This window comes from Pinus tabuliformis, chromosome J (genome assembly GCF_031772625.1).
Source record: "Pinus tabuliformis cultivar Carrire ecotype Pingquan chromosome J, CPIR1, whole genome shotgun sequence".
Classification (NCBI taxonomy): Eukaryota; Viridiplantae; Streptophyta; class Pinopsida; order Pinales; family Pinaceae; genus Pinus; species Pinus tabuliformis.
Genome location: NC_142295.1, coordinates 1,501,125,958 through 1,501,148,787, shown reverse-complemented (window position 1 = coordinate 1,501,148,787; position 22,830 = coordinate 1,501,125,958). Strand labels below are relative to the sequence as shown.

The window sequence follows — 22,830 nt, the reverse complement described above, 5'->3', positions numbered from 1 at the left end:
TTCCTACATTGGGTTTTTCCGGGGATTGTTGTCCAAAATAACCGTGTCAATGTGTTGATTCTTGTGCATATGTTTGTTTCTGTATTACGGTGTGATATCTGCAACAATATTTATTTTATTGTTTATTGAAGTAATTTCATGAATAACTTATTGTGGAATAAGTAGGAAAAGTAAATTAGTTGCTGTAGTGATAGAATTTTCACACCTAACGTCAGCACAGAGGACCGATGCAAATGATCAGTGTAATGCTTCCATGGTGAAGTGTTACTAAAGCACATTCCTCACTAAGAGGGAGTGTTGATATTGGGTAGCATTGAAGGTGCTCTAGCCATGAAATTTATTGGAGAGGCTAAGGCACATGAGATCTCCAAGTCTTAGAAATCATTTGGAAAAATTCCACCCAGATGAAGAGATATTAAAATAATTAATATTTTTAATTGGTTCCTAAGTCTAAACTTAAGAAAATAAAAATATTAATGTGTATTAATATAAAATGGGTGAGAAAGTTCTAAGTGATGAGGGTCAAGCCAGTTCTAATCTTAGCCATTGATTAGGGACTTAATCTCGATCGTTGAATTGTAAATAGGAAAAGTATAAGAGTAGGCTTAAGGGTCAGTTGGAGATACACCAAGAGAGATCAAGAATTCGATTTTCTGGGGCAAGGTTTGTTGAGGAAATTGGGTTAGTGATCAGAGTTGCAGTGAGGGGCAGTTCAACAAGGTAGTTTCATCCGAGGTTGAAGAATACATAGCAGAGAGGCATCACAGTTCCAGGAAAGACAACGCAGGCACTAGAGGGGCTGACGCAGAGGCCGTAGAGTTGACGCAGAGAACGCAAAAGGCTAACGCAGGTGACATAGAAGCCGTAGATGTTGACGTTGGGCCTTAGATGTAGTGCTGGGGAGATTAAGTGGGGCAGACTAAGAGAAGATCAATAGACTCTGAGCCAGAGAGGGTGACGCAGCTCCTGGAGGAGTGACGCAGTTCCAGAGAAGTGCTTGGAGTAGCTTTTGTTGTCTAGCATAGGGAACAACCAGAGTGACTGTGAGGTTTGATCATTTAGTTGCTGATTTTCCGGAATATCTGTCTCCGGATAGAGGTACTATTGCCGAGGATATTCTCTGTTGGGTGAGCCATTTTTGGCACCTTAGTTGTATTCACGAAATTTGCTTAATAATACGAACCCTCTATGTGCTGCACTGGTTTTCCTGAATTGGATTTTTCCGGAGACAATTGTCCTAAAATGACGGTCTCCCTTGTGTTATTGTCTCTATTTATTTTGAGTGCATGATCTGTATATTGGTGAAGGCTGCAATAGTGTTTACTTCGATGTTTATACAATTAAATAACTTGTTAATGTAAAGAAAAAGTAGGAGATTGTAAACCAGTAATTGCAGTAGGGGTTTCTAATGTGTTAGATTAAGGATTTTTCACATTAATAACCTAACTCTTGGGGACAGGCCCACCAAACTAACTCACAAATGAAATAATAAGCCTCTTAAGAGGCTAGATGATAAATAATACATGTCGTAGGGCCCTCCAAGAGGATTGATGAGGTCCATAGGTGCCATAATGAAGAATAGGACCCTCAAAAGTGATGGCTAAGGGGTTGGCCCTTTGTTCTCCAAATAATAAACCTGTGGTGCTCCCAGTGGGTATGGGGGCACATAATAACCTCACGGGTCTCCAAATGAGCGAAAGATGCTTGTATATCATCTGTAAAAGCTCTGATGATGGTGTAGGTGATGCCACATCATCCTACAAGTATTGGGTTAGTTTCCAAGTGCATGGTACATCTGTGGCGCTGGTGGGGCAAAGGTGAACTAGGTGCTTCTTCCTCAACCAATAGGTGAATCTCGAGCAATCTCTGAGCATCCTCGGAGATCCATGGAGTGTTGTCTACTGTTGTGGAGGCCCATAGCTCTCAACACACACCCTACATGTGATAATATGGCGCTCTGGAGGGTTAGGACCTCGTTTAGAAAGACCAAACCCAAGATGGAGGCCATTTGCAATTCTGAATAAGATCCAATGTGTCTCCTAGCTTTTTAGTACAACAAATCATTAGAGAAATCAAGTAAATGAGCTTACAACCATGGACTAGAGGTGGGGACTTCATAATGGCCTACTCTTCCATAATGGGCTTCGGGATGTGCCAATGTCTCCCAAACTCCAAATGGGGTTAATCAAGTATCCTATTAGGTGGTTTCTACTTTTAGAAGGGGATAATATGTTCAATGTACATCATTTAAAAGGTGCTGGTATGTGATAGAGAGGTGAATGAAATAGGGGATGAGAAGGGGTAGCCCTGGGCCACATGCTGGGTGCAAGGGTAGCTAATAAAAGGGAAGCCTACATTTGGGTTTATTGTTGAGTTGGGTTGCATCAGATGTGCTCTAGGCTTCAAATTTTGCAGGGAGGCTTGGGCACATGTATTCCAAAGAACCCATAAAGCGTTTTGGGAAATTCCACTCAGAGAATATTTTATTAAAATAATTAATATTTTTTAATGGGACCTGTTGTCTCACAGAATGTCTAGACATTGCAACAATAGCTCAGATCGAGGGTTGTCACCCTGATCCCCAATCTCTTCATTAAAGCTGTCTCCCTATAGTAGGTTAGGCGGGGTAGACCCTGTGGAAAAGTGGAATGAAGAACTAGTTGGGAACCATCTAGTTTGGGAGATACAGTGAAGTGATCAAGTACTTGATTAAGATTTAACAAGACTAATAGGATTTGATTGGATTTTAAATGATTGATAGCAGTGCCTTATGGAGTCAACGATCTTGCTAGGGAAATTAAGACCAAGTAATCGATTAGCAATTGCTGCTTAGATGAATAACTATTTTATATGAAATGCAGATCATAAAACTAATGTGAAATGTAAGAATCCTGGTTAATTTTAGTTAAATGCCTATTTAAATGTGAACCCTTCAATCCTTTCTGTGTTGAGCCTGATTTCGTAGTAATTGACATAGAGAAGATCGAGAGAAGCACACAAATGTGTGATTAACGATACCTCTCCTGAAATTCTAACATTCCGGTGCTTTCGACGTTGCAGAGAAATGTGGATTTGGCCACTGCAAAGTCACTGTTTTAAGTACTATTAAAACGAGCTTCTCAAGGAAAGACAGATGGAGATCTATCTGTCTATCAACCAAGCTTTTGCTTGGAAGTAAATTTTATCTATGCATAGTTAACTTATATGCAAATGCACCGGAAGATGAGATGAAGTCAGACTCGAGAATGGGAAAACACTTATGTCGTAAAAGCCCTCAATTACCCAAATGAAATGCTCACCCTTTTTTAGATGAAGACTTAGAAAATAAACTCTTGAAGATACTATAGTTAAAACACCAGCTTATTTCAAATCTTCTCGATACAATTTAGCTCAAAAAGAACAAAAACAACTTTGCAATTTGATATCAATGCAACAAATGCTCAAAAAAAATACTTAGTTTATGAAACAAAGGATATGTATTTCCATGACAGAGTAATTAATTTTCAGAAAATTAATTTTTAGGACAGCAGTAAGAAAAACTTGATGACAACAACGATATGACAATGAAAACAGTAAGCTGTCAATGATATCTTTATGCCAAAAATTTACCCAAATTTTTCCAAACTTGCCCACATGAATTATAAAAAAATTTCAGCTTGTTATGATGTGATCTCTGGAATTATATCAGATCTGATATACGTATTACAACCAACAATTAAAACATAAAATAAACCTAATGATGAATGCCCAACTCAAGAAATTAATTCCTTAATGTATTAGATAACTTAGGAACTGATGCACATGAAAGTTTTTCACTGTTATATTTCAGACTTCAGAAACATAATTATTCAGAGATAACAGTGACGCAAAATGTAAATCTAGGCCAAATAATTGATACACATGAAACATAAACGACTTATTAATGTATTTAGTAATTTTTTAGTTAATTTGAAACCACTTAGATGTGTTTTTCACCACTATTAGAAAGGTAGGAAAAAGATGGTTTAGATCAGGGTTGCAGGAATCGCCCCCCCCCCCCGGATCCTAACCCGGAACCGCGACCCGTGCGGAATCGTTTCGGAATCTCGAGGCGAAGCGCGATTCCAAATTGCAGGTGGCGCGATTCCGTTTTTTAAACACGCTTCCTGGTTTTTAGGTGGCGGTGGCCCGGATCCGCGCTTCGGAGGGCGATTCTGGCATCCGGTTGCGCCACGCAACCCGCCCGGAAGCGCACGCAACCCGCACGCAACCTGGACGCAACCTGGACGCAACCCGGACGCAACCCACCAATATGACATCATTCTCATATAGGATTCCTAATACCATATAACTTGAGCATTGTAGCCTGAATATACGGTCTTACTGCTCTGAATACAATGTCAACTCAATGAATATACATTGAAAAAGGGTAGAGGGGTCTTACTGCTCTGAATACAATGCCAACTCAATGAATATACATTGAAAAAGGGTAGAGGTACCATACGTACAAAGCAGAGAGCCATATATATATCTACTGAACTGATGGATGCACTTCTATATATTCATATACTGTACCATCATACATAGGGATGCCATACATATTTGTGAGATTGATACACACACACACACATAAATATATACAACTGTTGAAGTTGAGGTCATGCATATACTGCTGTAATTAGAACATAGCAATACCATACTCAAGCTATTTGAGCAGTGATATCCATACATAATGCTAAGTGCATATAAGAATGAAGAAGTCTCTGCTTATAGGATTATACCCATCATTGCCAATATTGGGAAGCCATACCAATATTGATCTATATGAGAAACGATAACATATATATGACTGAAGCAAGTGACATGTCCATATTGAATTGATGTCATGAACAAATGTCATAATGCAAAGAATCATACTGAAGCATATGCCAATGATCATATGACACTATTGGTAAATCATACCAGGAGCAAGAGCATAGCCATATAACGAACGTCCAATTATTCCAGAGGTGCAGTATCAAATTATCAATACACTGTGAGAGTAGATCTGAGAGACTTCCTTGTAAAGTCTGCAATTCTTGCTAATGTAGTTTGTTGCCCTTACCTTGCTTCAAATCACTGTGATCTTATGTCCAACTATGCTTCCACCTATGCTGATCTACTAGGTATTCAATGTACTGCTGGTGGGGCTTAAGGTTCCTCCTCAAGCCTCCTACAATTCACAGTTTTGCTACAGCAAGGTCTAGGTCTTCATATACATGAAAATATACTTGGTTATAACTGCACTGATCCTCAGGATGACTGTGGCCTGGGTAGAGGACCTTAACTAGGCCTTCACCCCCTCAAAACAGACCCCCCAAGCTGCTGTAGAAACAACCCTTCTTTGTGGCCTAGAGAAGAATGAGAATCTCCTTCGATGACAAGGAACCACCCCCCTATACCTGTGCTGTTGCTTGAGATGACTGCAGCTAGGGCAGTAGGTCCCTTCTAGGCCTCTTGGCGCTCTCAAATCCTCCTCCTCATACAGCTGTAGCAGCACCTTCCTGCAGCCTTGTAAACAGAGACAAACCCTCCACAAAATAGCACAGAAAAAGCATCAATACTTCTTGACTTGTGGCCTGATCTAGCAAGTGAGATGCTGCCCTAAATAGTCTTGAATTAGCTCTCCAAGCCTCCTTGCTGGCTGCTTCCATTAAATGCTGAAGGAGGACTTTGCAATCATGGTTTGCATTTTCAAATTTGATTTGTGGCCTTCATGAGCAATTGAGCCCAGCTCTGACATATTCCCAAACTTGAATTCTAACAGTGCCTTGCTTGATAGAAACTTGATAACTTTCCTTGTGATTGCATTCCTTCTCTTGCTTGAGCTTGTCCTATGAAATTTTATAGGCATCAAGCAGTATCAAATTGATACTGATGTATGTTTGTAATAGCTAAAATATAGATGATTGTTGTACATACTAGTAACTACAATGGAATCATGGATGCCATATCTATCTTGATTTATGCAAAAATATGCATGTTTTCATGTCTTCTACAATTAATTTGGTATTTGGGATGTTTGTTTTGAGTATAAATGCAAAAAAATATATATATAGCAGACGCTTCCGCGGACGCTTCGCTTCCTAGATTTTTGGAAAATGACGCTTCCGCGCTTCCGCTTCGCTCCCGCTTCGTGCAACATTGGTTTAGATATAAAACCCTTAGGCCCTAGGCCTTGAAGATCACTTGTCCAAGTTGCCAAAAAAAAATCAATATTTGAAACACAAATTTAAATTAAATTTTCTGCAAAACCCACCAACGATTAGCTTCAAAAAATTAAATATTCAAATCAGAAATGAAGCAAGGGAATCTAGGACCAATGAGAGCTAGCACTAAGCCCAATAGAACTAGCATTGGGCTAGGAGAAGGAAGACCTGGGCTTAGGAGCCCCAAAACTTGAAACCCTTGTTCTGGAAAAAAATATTTTGCTTTAGATCTTCAGATTTATTGCAAAATCTTTAATGGATGGCGCTGCAAAAATATTTGGGAAAAGATATTGCCCTCTAGGGCCTAGATTTGTCTCAAAACCTCTAGATCTACTTGAAAAATTTCAGATTTGAAGATTTACTTGGTTGATTTCTCACATCTATTCCTGCAAACAATCTTTGAGCCGAGATCTTGCCCTCTAGGGTCTAGATCTAGCTCAGATCTAAATATTTTCTTGGCTGATTCTCAGATCCATTCCTGCACAAGTGAAAAGAGAAAAACCCAATACCCAATATGTACAAAAATAGAGAAAATCCAAAAAATCCAAGTGGTAAAATTCAAAATTATGTTACAAAAGTTTAGATCTACACAAGTAAATAACAGATCTACACAAATAATTTACAAATCTATTAAATCTGAGGTGTATGAGTCCAACTCTGCTCCCAGATCTGATAATCTAAGGCTCTTAATAGCCAGATCTATTAAATTTTCCACAAAATATTTAAAAGATTTTGAAATTTTAGAGAGGTACTAGCTCAAAAACACCCTGCAGAAAAAAATAAAATTATTGTTAGATAAATCTTGAGGCTATATGAAGTAAGCTCTCTCGAAAATATGTGTCGAGAGTTAACTGGGCCAACCGAGAACTATCCCCAAATGCTCAATGAGAACCAGAGAGATTTTCTGCAAACACTAGATCAACTATCAAATCAAGTAGAGAAATAGAACAACAATAAAATTTTGAAGAAATAGAGAGACTTGCTACTTCAATCAAAATTAAAAATGCTATCCTAGATCCAACAAAGTGAATAAGATACCTATATTCATATTACTCTAAGAGAGCTATTGATTGATGGTTTTCACATAATAATAAGCAGACATTAAAACAATTTTACCATAAATTCATAAAGAGGAACACTACAACACGTTGAAACCCCAAAGGCTTTTGCATAAATTCAAAAAAATATACAAGAGAGCTTGAGAGCTTAGTGCACGATCTAGAGATCGGATAGATTGACTGACAAATGACCTCCTATTTAAAGAGAAATCCTCCAATGGCTAATTCGAGTGATTTTTGTCAAAGCAATCTTGACTGTTGATGAGGATTAAAATTTCTTTTAATCTTATCCATCGAAATTTTAAATTCTTGAAGAAATTTGAATTTTTCAATTAAATGCATTTTAATTAACTAAAAAATAAAAAATTGAGTTAATTTCCCAAAAAATTTGACTTTGAATTAAACCCTATGGACCAAAGGCTTAAAATTTAGCTAAATAATTAATTTACCTCAGTCTTGGGACCTTTTAAAATTTAAATTTTAAGGACCCACGAATTTACCTTTGGAAAATTTAAATTTACTTAGGACCTATAATTAATTAAATTTCTGACTTAGGATTTTAATTAATTTTGGCCAAAAAATTTAATTAATTAACCTATGAGGGGATAAATTATTTTTCTAACCTTCAAGACACTTTACATCATGATTTTACATTTTTTACATCTCAAGGGGGAAAACCCATTTGCAAAAGGCCCTGACAGACTACTCAGTTTTGCGACACAGATATAATCTAGTAGATCAAGCAATTTGTAATAAAATAACCTAACCAAATAGTTAGGATTATTCCCGAATCACTTTTACATAGACTCGATCTAGAACACTAGGATTCCCCTAAGATCCTTGTGACAAAATCCACTCCGGCTTTGGGGTAAGGCTGAAGGAAAACTTTGCTGACCATCTGAGAATGGATCAGTGAGACAAAAAACTTCCCAGAATGTAGATCATCACCAGAAAAATAGGTTTACCTATGCAATTACATACATGACACGGATCTGCTGAGATTATTTACTATTTACACATGCAGAAAGGGTTTACAATATAACATGATGATTAGGCAGATGATGATAGTTGAATGGCACAGACACGTCGATTGGGCCCTATTCCTTTTGCGAAAAAAGAGGTGTATTGTTATGAGTCGTTGAGACGTAGTGGTCAACATTTGGCTCTACTTGGGGACACATTGCTACACTGGAGGAATGTGAGAATCCAGAATTTGCATCCACGCAACACACAACATAACATAAGTAGCATCCATCCAAAAACCATCATATAATGTTAAGCACAGGAAAGATATAAGCCATTCGTTTATTAACTAGTCTAAAATGATGAAAAACACATCTAACTACAAAACGAAACACTGAAATAACAGGATATAAGGTTGGAAATACAATACAAAAATGCCCCATGGCATCAGATGTGTTCAATATAGTGCATACTGAGCATTTGCTTGCTTTCAGGCAAATCTGTCGGCTGTTTCTCAGATGTGCCATGTCCAATTCTACATATGGTAGGACTTCTTCCTATCCGAAAATCAAACTGTTTGCGACCATCTGATGCATCAAATCGTTTTCTCATTCTGTTTCTCTTGCGCTTTTTCTTTGTGGTAGGTTGTATCACTGATGATGTGGAACATTCTTCTTCAAAACTCTCAGATGAAGTATGTAAGATATGCATGACATGTCTTTTTTCATCTTGCATTTGCTCTGTCAAGAATGATGGATCAGTCGCACAGGTGTCATGAGTAATAACTTGACCTATTTTAATTTCTTCTTTGACTATGTCATTCTTAGTTAAATCTTCGTTAATGGAGTTAGCCTCTTTCTCGAGATACTTGCAACAAGATGGGACTTGCGATTTCCTCTCTTCCAACCTCTTATGTAGTGAACCCATTTCTCTGGCATGTCTTACTATCAACTTCGCTTGATTGAGTTCATTTTTCACGAATCTTTCTTGGAGAGTGACATGATTAGCTTGCATAGCCTTTATTTGATTATGAATAATGGACATCTGATTAGAATGGTAACTTCCATTATTTTTAATCTGTTCTTGATGATATGTATTCGATCTGTATTTATGACACGTGGTAACTTCTTTTCTTCTATGGTCAATAATCTATTCTGAAGAGATATTTGACAAATTTCCATGTCCTTTATAATTTTATCATTTTCTGCTTTCATGCCCATGAAACAGTGTTGCATATAGTTTATCTCTTTATTATGATTTCCCTGCTGATTATTATAATTGAATCTCATGATGGTCATTTTTTCATCCATAGTTGACAACTTGTTTTGAATCGAACTTATTTCTTCCTGATAACTTCCTTCCATGGCAGTCACTTGATTTGAATGGTTGAATTCCATGATCGTCATCTTTTCCTCTAGGGCTAATAACTCGTTTTGCATAGAAATAATTTCCCTGTCATGATTAGCTTTCATGGTTTCCATTTCCTTAGCATGTTGACTTTGCATGTTGGTTACGTGATCAAAGTGTTTAATTTTCATGATTTCCATCTCCTTATCACGTTTTTCCAGGTGGGTGTATAAAGTTCTCATATCCTTGACGTAATCAATAACAATTTTTTCTTGATTAAGCTCCATATTTTTTACCAGTCGCATTAGTTCTTCTATAATTTGCTGATCATTTTCCCTTTTATTGTCGACACTGATTTGACAATTTCTCCCTGTTTTCCCACTGTCATGGATTTGATCTGCAATGGTACAAGTGGATGGCACATTCTGATATCGAGAATTGTCTTGAAATCTTTCATCGACAACTGAATCCTTCACAAGATCACTTTCATTCTGTTGCATAATTTAAGGGGCACAAGGCGAGCTACCTTGATAACCATATCTACTTTAAAAGCATTGACGATGTTTTGTAAAGAAGTGAAAGAATCTTCAGGACAATTATTAAACCAATTCAAAGCATCACCCTCTAAAGAAAAGGCAAATAGACGCATTTTGACATCTTCATGATCATACAAGGGAGAACGACAATATATGAGCATTGTATGAGTAAACCTGCATAGATGCTTTCTAACAACGACTGAATTGCCACCCGAGAACAAAGACAATTTATGAATTGCCACTTCCGGAATATCATGGAGAACATCAGTGAAATGACATAGGGTAAACGAATCATCCATGATGACTTGCTTGAAGGAATAATGAGAGACCGTGCTCAAGGAAATCAAGAGATCCATTAGAAGTGAGCTTCTAGTAGAAATTCTTGTAAGAAATGAAAGAAATGGAGTTGCCACTTGAACATGAATCTAACTCTAGGATCCAAAAGGCAACAAACAATCGGATATAAGGGAGGGCTTCTTGTCTGAGGAATAATAAATGAAAGAAGTGGAGTTGCCACACAAACAAGAAATGAACCAAAATGTTTAGATGCTCACATCGCACAGATGAAACGATTGATGAAAAGATCAAAAGACGCCAAACAATGATGTGTCATTTGACTAATGAATAGTTGAAAAAGATGAGATGATTAAAACGATGTCGAAAAAATTAAGGATATAAAAAAATCTGTCCTCGGTGGTAATGCCAAGGAATTTTGACCTTGCCAGCTCAAATGAGAGATGAGAAAGATGAAAGATGAATGTCGAAGAGCCAAGGCCCAATAAATCAATCTCCGACAACGGTGCCAAAAAATGTTGGCGTTGCCGGTAAAAATGATAAAGATGATATGAGGAGAATGAAGATAAATTGTTGTTGAAGCACTGAGAATAAAATATCCCTAGCAACGACGCCAAAATATGTTGTTGTTGTCGGCGAAAATGAAAAGATGAGAAATGAGAAGAATGATGAGGAAATGTCATTGAAATGCCGAGAATAAAATGTCCCCGACAACGACACCAAAAAATGTTGTCGCACAGAATGTCTAGGCACCACGACAATGGCTCAGATCGTGGGCTGTCACCTTGATCTCCAATCTCTCTGTTAAAGCTGTCTCCCATAATAGGCTAAGGGGGGTAGACCCTATGGAAAAGTGGAATGAAGAAGAACTAGTTGGGAACTAGCCAGTTCGGGAGACACAATGAAGCGATCAAGTACTTAATTAAGATTTAGCAAGAATTATAGGATTTGATTGGATTTTAAACGATTGATACCAGTGCCTTATGGAGTCAACGATCTTGCTAGGGAAATTAAGACCAAGTAATCGATTAGCAACTGCTGCTTAGATGAATGACTATTTTATATGAAATGCAGATCTTAAAACTAATGTGAGATGCAAGAATCTTGGTTAATTTTAGTTAAATTCCTATTTAAATGTGAACCCTTCAATCCTTTCTGTGTTGAACCTGATTTCGTAGTAATTGGAATAGAGAAGATCAGGTGAAGCACATTAAGGTGTGATTAACGATACCTCTTCTGAAATTCTAACATACCCGGTGTCTCCGGCGCTGCAGAGAACTGTGGCTCTGATGACTGCAAGGTCACTGTTTTAAGTACTATTAAAATAGGGTTCTCAAGGAGAGACGGATGGAGATCTATCTGTCTATCGACCAAGCTTATGCTTGGAAGTAAATTTTATCTATGCAGAGTTAACTTATATGCAAATGCACCGGAAGATGAGATGAAGTTAGACTCGAGAATGGGAAAACACTTATGTGGAAAAAGCCCTCAATTACCCAAATGAAATGCTCACATTTTTCTAGATTAAGACTTAGAAAATAAACTCTTGAAGATACTATAGTTAAAACACTAGCTTATTTCAAATTTTCTTGATACAATTTAGCTCAAAGAGAACAAAAACAAGTTTGCAATTCGATATCAATGTCAACAGATGCTAAAAAAAAAGTACTTAGTTTATGAAACAAAGGATATGCATTTCCATGACAGAGTAATTAATTTTCAGAAAATTAATTTTTAGGACAACAACAATGTGACAATGAAAACAGTAAGCTATTCATGATATATTTATGCCAAAAATTTATCGAAAATTCTCCAAATTTGCCCACATGAATTATAAAAAATTTTCAGCATGTTATGATGTGATTTTCAGAATTATATCAGATCTGATATACTTATTACAACCAACAATTAAAACATGAAATAAGCCTAATGATGAATGCCCAACTCAAGAAATTAAATCCTTAATGTATTAGATAACCTAGGAATTGATTTTAGGCTAACCCACATGAAATTTTCCCACTATTATATTTCAAACTTTAGAAACATAATTATTCAAAGATAACAGTGACCCAAAATGCAGATCTAGGCCAAATACTTGATACACATGAAACATAAATGACTTATTAATGTATTTAGCAATTTTTTAGTTAATTTCAAACCACTTAGATGTGTTTTTTACCACTATTAGAAAGGTATATCACTGTTGTAGCAAACGGTGAGGAAAAAAATGGTTTAGATATCAAACCCTTAGGCCCTAGGCCTTGAAGATCACTTGCCCAAGTTGTCAAAAAAAATTCAATATCCGAAACACAAAATTTTTACCAAATTTTCTGCAAAACCCACCAATGATTAGCTTCAGAAAATTAAATATTCAAATCAGAAATGGAGCAAGGGAATCTAGGGCCAATCAGAGCTAGCGCTAGGCCCAATAGAACTAGCGTTGGGCTAGGAGAAGACAGATCTGAGCTTAGGAGCCCCAAAACTTGAATCCCTTGTTCTGAAAAAATTATTTTGCTTCAGATTTTCAGATTTATTGCAAAATTTTTAATGGCTAGCTCTGCAAAAATATTTGGGACAAGATATTTCCCTCTAGGGCCTAGATTTGTCTCAAAACCCCCAGATCTACTTGAAAAATTTCAGATCTGAAGATTTACTTTGTTGATTTCCCAGATCTATTCCTGCAAACAATCTTTGAGCCCAGATCTTGCATTCCAGGGTCTAGATCTAGCTCATATTTGAAGATTTTCTTGGCTGATTTCTTAGATTTATTCCTGCACAAGTGAAAAGAGAAATACCCAATACCTAATATGTACAAAATTAGAGAAAATCCAAAAAACCCAAATGTTAAAATTCAAAATTATGTTACAAAATTTCAGATCTACACAAATAAATAACAAATCTACACAAATAATTTACGGATCTATCAGATCTGAGGAGTATGCGTCCAACTCTGCTCCCAAATCTGATAATCTAAGGCTCTAAATAGCCAGATCTATTAAATTTTCCACAAAATATTTAAAAGATTTTGAAATTTTAGAGAGGTACTAGACTAAAAACATCCTGCAGAAAAAAGATTGTTATTAGATAAATCTCGAGGCTTATATGAAGTAGGGTCTTTAGAAAATATGTGTTGAGAGTTTGCTGGTCCAACCGAGAACTATCCCCAAACGCTCAATGAAAACCGAAGATATCTTCTACAAACACTAGATCAACCATCAAATCAAGTAGAGAAATAGAACAACCATAAAATTTTGAAGAAATAGAGATACCTGCTACTTCAATCAAAATTAAAAATGTTACCCTAGATCCAACAAATTGAATAAGATCCCTGTATTCAGATTATTCTAATAGAGCTATTGATTGATAGTTTTCACATAATAATAAGCAGATATTAAAACAATGTTATTATAAATTCATGAAGAGGAACACTACAACATGTTAAAACTCCAAAGACTTGCATTAATGCAAAAAAATATACAAGAGAGCTTGAAAGCTTAGTACACGATCTGAAGATCGGATAGACTGACTGACAAATGACCTCCAATTTAAAGATAAATCCTCCAACGGCTAGGTCGAGTGATCTTTGTCGAAACAATCTCGACCGTTGATGAGGATTAAAATTTCTTTTAATCTCATCTGTCGAAATTTTAAATTTTTTAGGAAATTCGAATTTTTCAATTGAATGCATTTTAATTAACTCAAAAATAAAAATTTTGAGTTAATTTCCTAAAAAATTTGACTTTGACTTAAAACCCATGGACCAAAGGCTTAAAATTTAGCAAAATAATTAATTTATCTCAGTCCTGGGACCTTTTAAAATTTGAATTTTAAGGACCCACGAATTTTGCCTTTGGAAAATTTAAATTTACCTAGGACCTATAATTAATTAAAGTTCTGGCCTAGGATTTAATTAATTTTGGCCAGAAAATTTAATTAATTACCCTATGAGGGGATAAATTATTTTTCTAATCCTCAAGACACTTTACATCATGATTTTTACATTTTTTACATCTCAAGGGGCAAAACACATTTGCAAAAGACCCTCATAGACTACCCAGCGCTGCCTCACAGATATAATTAGCAGATCAAGTAATTTGTAATAAAATAACCTACCCAAATAGTTAGGATTATTCCCAAATCACTTTTACATAGACTATCTAAAACATTAGGACTCCCTTAAGATCCCTATGACAAAATCCACTTTGGGTTTGGGGTAAGGCCGAAGAAAAACTCTGCAGACCATCGTAGAATGGATCGGTGAGACAAAAAACCTCCCAGAATGTAGATTGTCACCAGAAAAATAGGTTTACCTAGGCAATTACATACACGACACAGATCTGCTGAGATTATTTACAATTTACATATGCAGAAAGGGTTTACAATATAACATGATGATCAAGCTGATGATGATAGTTGAATGGCGTGGACACGTCGATCGGGCACTATCCCTTTTGTGAAAAAGGGGTGTATTTCTATGGGTCGTTGAGACGTAGTGGTCAACAGGACCCTAAGTCTAAATGTAAGAAATTAAAAATATTAATGGGTATTAATCTAATTGTGGGTGTAACGTCTAGAGGAAGACGAAGATCAAGCCAAAACGATCTAAGCTTTTGATTAGGAGTTAATCTAGGCCATTGGTTGTCCAACAGAAAGATATAAGAAGGGGTTGGAGGGTCATTTGGAAAACACATCGAGAGATCAAGAGATCAAATTTATGAACTGAGAAGTTCTCAGGAGGAAATTATGATCGAGGAGATTTCTTGTAGTCGAGGGGCAGAGATAGTTGGGTTGGAGTATCTGTGAAAATTTGCTGCAATATTTGATTTATTTCTCCTATCCAATGTTGCGAAAATCGCGATCGGGATTAAATTGGCAAGCATCTAAAATCGAGAAAAAATCAGGATAAAATCAGCAAAAAATCAACAAATTTAAAAAAAATACAAAAATTCGAAAATAAAGATTTTTTAAAAAAAAGCACGATTTTTCAAAATGAAAAAATCACTGATTTAATCGGCTGATTTAATTGTTTTAGCGAAAAAATCACGATTGTTGCAATACTGCTCCTATTTATTTATGATAAGTTATTTACCAATACTTAAGTAAATACCAAAATAAATTCAGTTTCCTACTTCGCAAACTAGAACGGGAAATTAAACAGTAAGAGAAACATCAACGTATGAACAATCACATTGACACTTGTTTTTTCGACAATCGTCCTTGGAAAAACCCAATGTGGGAAAACCGGTGCAACAGATCTGAGGATTCTTAATATTGGTAGTAAATATCTGAATAAAATCTAGGATGCTCATCTAGCAATCCTTTACAGAGAACATACTGGTGGAAAATCTGAGTGAGTTTTAACTCACTTCACTTGGCGAAATTCTAGCTGATCCGACACAAGATTGCCTAACCCTGATTATTTCTGCGTTGGCTCTGCGTCAGCCTTGCGGCACCTTCTCTACCCTCTACGTCAGCTCTCCCAGTTGTTCAGGCAGTTTTCGGCAGTTTCGACAGTTCCCGATAGTTTCGGCTGTTCCGACAGTTCTAGATTTTGTGTGACAAGCAACTTTTCTGTGTCAGCTCTCCTGACTACTGCGTTGCCTCTGCGTCAGCTCTCCCGACTGTTCGGGTAGTTCCCGGTAGTTCCGGCAGTTCCCGACAGTTCCGACATTTCTGGATTTTCCGTGAGAGCCAACGTTTTTGCGTTAGCTCTCCCGGCTACTGCACTGCCTCTCTATTCTATATTTTTTGGAAAGTCCTTGTCCCAGATTCTCTCTGCCCCTCAGCTGCAAGATCTCTCCAATCAATTTTCCTTTTGAGAGCTTCTCACCTCAGAAAATCGATTTCCTCAATATCTCTGTGTGTTTTCAAATGAACTCCAAGCCTCCATTTTATACTTTTCCTGTTGATTCTTTAATGACCGAGATTAAGTCTCTAATCAACGGCTAAGATTAAAACATGACTTGATCTGCCTTCTAGATCATTCTCACCCATATTTTGATTAATACCCATTAATATTTTAATTTCCCTAAGTTTAGACTTAGAAACTCCATTAAAAATATTAATTGTTTTAATAAAATACAATCCGGGTGGAATTTCACCAAACGGTTTCTGGGTTCTTTATAACTCATGTGCCTTAGCCTCTCCACCAATTTTCAAGACTAGAGCACTTCCGATGCTCCCAAAAACTAACAATATCTTCTCTGGGACCTCGAATACTCAGTAGAGAGGTAGAGAAGCACCAGTGGAGGCAGCGCAGACCTAGGAAGGACTGACGTTGGGCCAGGAGGGCCCACACAGTGCTTGACGCAAAGCTAGAAGGGCTAGCACAGAGGCAGAGATGTCTTCTAGCAGAAGTCCGAAATTTGCCGGGGAGCTGCCGGATCAATCGGGAGGGTAGACATCAGAGCTCTAGGAGGCAAGGAGACCCAGCGCAAAGCCGATGCAGAGCCTCAGAGAGCTCCACGCAGATACTGCAAAGTGGTCGCGCAGCTGTAGCTGGAGACAATTAGTTCAGCTGCCGGATCAGCCGAGATTTGCCAGGTGGAGTGAGATAATCTCACTAAGTTATCTGCTAGTGTCTTTTTCTCTATAATTGGATTGTCAGAGGGGCATCACGAGTTTTATTCAGAGCTATTGCTTAATAATAATAAACACTCAAAACTGCTGCACCGGTTTTCCAACATTAGGTTTTTCCAGGGACATTTGTCCAAAAATAACGGTGTCTGTTGTGTTGTATTTTCTTTCTTGCCCAGTCTCTTGTTTCTGCATAATATTTAATTAAGTGAAGGCTGTAGTGTATGTATTATGATATTTGTCGTAGGAAACTGCAAGTAATTTGTTTAAAGGAATTTAACAAATAAGAGTAATATCATCAGTTGCTGCAGTAGGGATTCTCATTGTGGAATTTTCACATTTATAATGTACAGGAGGGAGAAATCGTGGTAAATGAGGCGCCCTAACCAATGTTGCACGAAGCGGGGGCGAAGCGGAAGCGTTTTTTGGAAGCGAGGACGCGGAAGCGTCTGCTATATATATATATATATATTTTTTTTTTGTATTTATACTCAAAACAAACATCCCAAATACCAAATTAATTGTAGAAGACATGAAAATATGCATATTTTTGCATAAATCAAGATAGATATAACATCCATTGTACATTAATGATTAATTATTCGAGCATCAACCATCTAGAATCTAGATTCTTCTCCTCTTGTCTAGCCTTTGCCTCTACCTCAATTGTCTAGGGATATTAGTCAACATTGCCCAATTTTGATCAAACTACCTAATTCAAGACTTAAAATATGGTAGAAAAAGCTTAACATGCTTGATCGATGATTTTGACTTGATTGAAAGGTAATTTTTTGCTAAGGGTGTGTCGCGTGACAAAGGAGTTCAACAATTAACACCACCAACACTAGGGTACATATAGGGCTTGGCGCTCTTGATTAAATGCTAATCGCATACCTTCATACTTGATATAATCTAATGAAATGCCACAATCCCATTGATCCTGAATTCTTGAAAGTTGTTAAGTCTGCTGAATTTTGAATAGGATATGAAATTCTATTTTCTCCATATGAAGTCTAATGAGGCTGGAACCACTCTCAAACATCCTGAGTCATTTCATGGTAATGTTAAAAATTTAAGTAAAATGATGAAAATGAAAAATAAAGGAGAATGTCACTTTTACTTTAAGAATTTAACATTACCATGAGGGAGCATTTGCTATATTTATATATTTTTTTGCCTTTATTCGTCACCCTAACCCAAGGTGGACCCACCCGTAACAAGCAAACTCACCTAAAATTGAAAAAAAATTGAAAAAAAAATGATTTTCTAAACGCTTTTCCGGAAGCGTACGCTTCCTCCTTCGAAGCACCACGCTTCTGACGCCCGAAGCGCGCTTCCATACCACTCTTCCGAATTTCCAGGAAGCGGCAAAAAATTTAGAAGCGGTGCTTCCGAATTTCGGAAGCGCGCTTCCGTATGGGACGCGCTTCAGGGCTTGGAACCGTGGGGGGGCAGGGGGGGCGCTTCGTGCAACATTGGCCCTAACTTTTCCACCCTTCTTTATATGTTTTTTTCCTTATTATGATTTTTCTTTAATTAACTGCTTGGGGCTCAAGGAGTAAGAGCATAATGTGTGAGATGTAGCAGTGGATACCCCCTTTTAAGGTAGGGTGCTTCATTGCCCACTAGGGGTTGGGACAATCATGGGTTCCTATATGATGAAGGAGGCTCATAGAACCCGTAGGAACCAAAGTGATGGCCATGATGATGGGGTAGAGCTCATGTATTGGGTTTTGCCCAAGTGCTAAATGTGTTTGCCTCGGCCATCTTTTGCATTTTGTGGCACATTTTCCTTTGAATGTAGCCAATTATGCTTTTACTTTTCTTTTTAGTTGCATCAACTTCCGAGGCATAAATCTAGGCCTGACCTAAGGTGTGGGCAAAGGCGAAGGGGAGAACTAGCCCTATGTGGACCCAGTGGAAGAATGTGGACCTAGGTGGGAAAAATGATGAATGGGCTAATAATGAGTGGAAAGGGGTTAATATATGCGGATGAGAGAGCGGGACCATGCAACCAAAATCATGGTTTCTCGTGAAATACCATTCTTAAAGCCAAATGGTCAGTGAAAGAGATCCCACAAGACTAAAATCCATGGTTAATATCCAAAAGGGGTCTAGGGGACAAGAGCACAAACCTAACCCATTCTTTCTGTCGAATCCCCCCATTAATCCATTCCCAGAGGTGTCCATGATAAACAAACTACAATACTCAATTACCAAATGACAAGGCATACCTTTAGGTTTGGGAGGCGTACCTTCAAACATACGATTATGGCAGATAGGTGAGGGACCACATCGCTGGCTGCAAGGGGCTGTTGGCTGCCAGTTGAGGACCATCTTGGAGAAAGAATTTCTCCTAGGGATATCACCCAGAAAATGGTGGGTAACAGGACCCACATTCCTTCAAGAAGCTTCTCAAATGGGAGAGAAATCTGACTGGAGCAATGGGTGGAGGACTTTGGCATAATCCTATGTGCTGACCATTGCAAATTTGCTAGATTGTTGGCTGTCAAATGAGGCAAAAATTTTTCTTCTAAGGCTTGCCCATTTTTGGTGGGTAACAGGGAAAACCACTCTATTTTCTTTTGGATGATTATGGTATTATGCTAGAGTGGTTAGTGTTTTTATTGCTGGAAACAATTTCTTTTGAAGACAAGTATTCACATATGAGAAGGGATTAAAGTGTGAGGTTCTCAACCCTCCTTAATCCATGACGTGATCTTGAATATTGGGTAAGCTTTCTATTGTAATAAAAAAATTGATGTTTGCACATGTTAATGGCCTAGTTAATCCTATGAGATTGTTATTGAAAATGTGACATGTTGTTTGGGTTGCCTATTCCTTCGATGGCTATCCTTCTTGGTCCTTTATGTTATAATCTCATGTCATTGTTCTTCCTTCAATATTTAATTTGCAGATTATTTATTGGCTTTAACACATTGTTTATGTGATGCACCTATTGTTAGAGTCCTCACTAACTTTTATACAAACTAAAAGTCCATTTTGACTAGTTATGGCACATTAGACTATAGCTTGACTATGTCTTCTCCATATCACTCTAATCCGTCTCTCTGTATTCTTTGACTCCATAATCATTTGATTGGCACTTGTCTTAGAAACCCACCATCCACATAAATCTAAAGCCTATCATATATCTCCTAGGGATATCCCCTTTGTGCTGGAGGAGAACCAACCCAAACTGATAGAGGGAGTTACTGTGGTGACAGTGAGTAGCCTCTCCTAGTCCCCCTAGTGCTACAGATGTGATGTTCTCAACCCTCCTTACCCCTTGACATAATCTTGAATATTGGGTAAGCTTTCTGTTATAATAAAAGATTTGATGTTTTCACATGTTAATGGCTCATTTAACCCCATGAGATTGTTATAGAGGATGTGACTTGTTGTTTGGACTGTCTATTTCTTTGAAGGCTATCTTTCTTGGACCTTTTCATTATAATCTCAGGGTATGATTCTTTCTTCATATTTGAGTTGTACATTATTTATTGGCTTTAACATATTGGTTGTGATGATGCATCTATTGTTAGTGCCCTCACTCACTTTCATATAACCTAAAAATCCATTTGGACGAGTCATGGAAAATTAGTGTATGGCTTCCATACCACTCTATGTCATCTTTGTTTGTATTCCTTGACTCCATAACCCTTGGATTGGCACTGATCTTAACAACCCACTATCCGCCTAAATTTGGCATTTAATCCTTTCTAGGGATAACCTCCCTTGTGCCAAAGGAGAGCCAACCTAAAGCAAGAATGGGAGCTATTGTGGTGATACTGGGTAGGCCCTCTTAGTTCCCCTAGCACTACATTTGTGCTTAAATTAGGGATTTACTATTTAACTGCACACTTCACAAAGTGAATATTATATTTGGCAGTGTCTCAATGTTGAGAGAATCATTCTCGTTCATTCTAATAAAGTACTATGAGGTGCCATGGTCTATGAAGATGAACTTCGGGATTGGAATTGTTGGTCTGTTCATAATTTCAATTATCCAATTTCAAACATTTGAACTATTTAAGTATATGTTTTTAACATGGATGTATGCAATAAATTTTTTTGTCTATATGAGGAATTTGTATTAACCTATCCAATTTCTCTTTGGCCCCCTATTGAATGCGGTTACTATCCCCATTAACTATTTTTTGTTGTTTTCTTGTGATTTAAGTTTTAAATAGACAAAATATTATACAAAATTTAAAAAGCTTGCCATGCTTGTTTGACTTGAAAAATATTTTGATGGATGTTTCATGCCATGTAGGTATCGTATTTTATATTTTATATAATATTATTTTCCTGTGTTTTGTCTTGGAGGTTAGTATGTTATCCCTGTGTTTGATTGAAGGTATTCTCTTTTTGCAGGTCGTGTCAAGAGTGCGTGCAGGAGTATACAGGTTGCTGTTCGACAATATGCAAAAGTGCTCCTAGGCTTAGACCTATCTTATATGATGCCCAACCTTATGAACGATGGCATAAATATCGTGATTCTATATGTTCAACCCAAAACGTCAGGAAAAACAATCCATAACTTGCCAATGTTGTTTCCGGAGAAGTGGACATGCATTATTCATCATTAAGGAAAACATGCACTTGCAAAGTCTCGCGTTAGTCTGCTTCTTATTAATGTGTTATTTTTTTCATATCGGAGAAATATATTAAAGAATTTAGGATACTATGATCATTATCAAGTGTTTGGGACATGTTTCCGGGGATTGTCGCCAAAAACGTCTCAAACGGAGAAATATATTGTTTATATTTTGAGGTGCTTGATGATCTAATCAATTATTTAAAATCCAATTCATTGAGGCTAGTTGCAGTTGGTGTCTTTTATATTTTGAGGTGCTTGATGATCTAATCAATTATTTAAAATCCAATTCATTGAGGCTAGTTGCAGTTGGTGTCTTCAGCTCAAGCAACCATTGTTTCTTATGGGTACATATTCTTTATCCTTGATACTTTAAGAAGATTTGTTCGAATGCTTATGGTCATAGTTGGGAAAAGTATCAATTCAATAGGGATCCATGTTTTCATGGGCTTAGCTAGAACATTAAAACTATCGATTTTTTCTTTTTGAAATGTTCTTCATGTATTGTTCCTCCAAGGAGGAAAGCATGTGTAATAGTAATCAAACCATCCCACATTGTTGAACACTTGCAAATTGGTTACATAATAATAGGCTCAGAAAATTACAATTGAGTTTGTCAAATGAGAATATGCATGAACACAAGATTGGTTTTCAAACTCTTGAGCCATAAGATCATAGAGCCCTATAGCTTGCTTTGCATTTTATGTAAATAATTATGCTGAACAGTCCCGGGGTAAACCAAGACTAGTTGTTAATTATAAGCCCCTGAATTCTATTTTGGATTATGATGCTTATCCATTGCCCAAACCATCAAGCATTCTGGCACAGATTTCCAAATCAAAAATCTTTTCTAAATTCGATTTGAAGTCTGGATTCTGGCAGGTTGGGATCAAAGAAGAAGACAAATGGAAGACAACTTTCTCTGTTCCTGAAGGACATTTTGAATGGAACATTATGCCATTCGGCCTGATCAATGCTCCATCCGCCTTCCAAAGAATTATGGATGAAACCTTTGAAGGTATGGATGAATTTCTAAAGAAGTATATAGATGATCTTCTGATTCATTCTGATAACATTCCTGAACATATCAAGCATCTAAAGATCTTCTATAAAAGAGTGAAAGAAATGGGAATAGTCCTCTCTGCATCCAAGATGAAGCTTTTCAAAACCATGATAGATTTTTTTGGATACAATATTCAGTATGGTTCCTACAGTGTGATACAAAGGAG

General features: G+C 37.2%; 1 protein-coding gene across 2 annotated transcripts in view; it reads left to right on the top strand.

The window, feature by feature from the left end:
* LOC149233115 (rhodanese-like domain-containing protein 8, chloroplastic) overlaps window positions 1–21,817 on the top strand; it is a 355,412-nt gene extending 333,595 nt beyond the window's left edge. For both annotated transcript variants that reach the window (XM_089379698.1, XM_089379697.1), the window contains one exon: window positions 21,379–21,817. In XM_089379698.1, coding sequence (XP_089235824.1) covers window positions 21,379–21,544 — 166 coding nt within the window. In that variant the 3' untranslated portion in view covers window positions 21,545–21,817. The remainder of the gene's footprint in view (window positions 1–21,378) is intronic.
* Window positions 21,818–22,830: the final 1,013 nt, after the last annotated feature.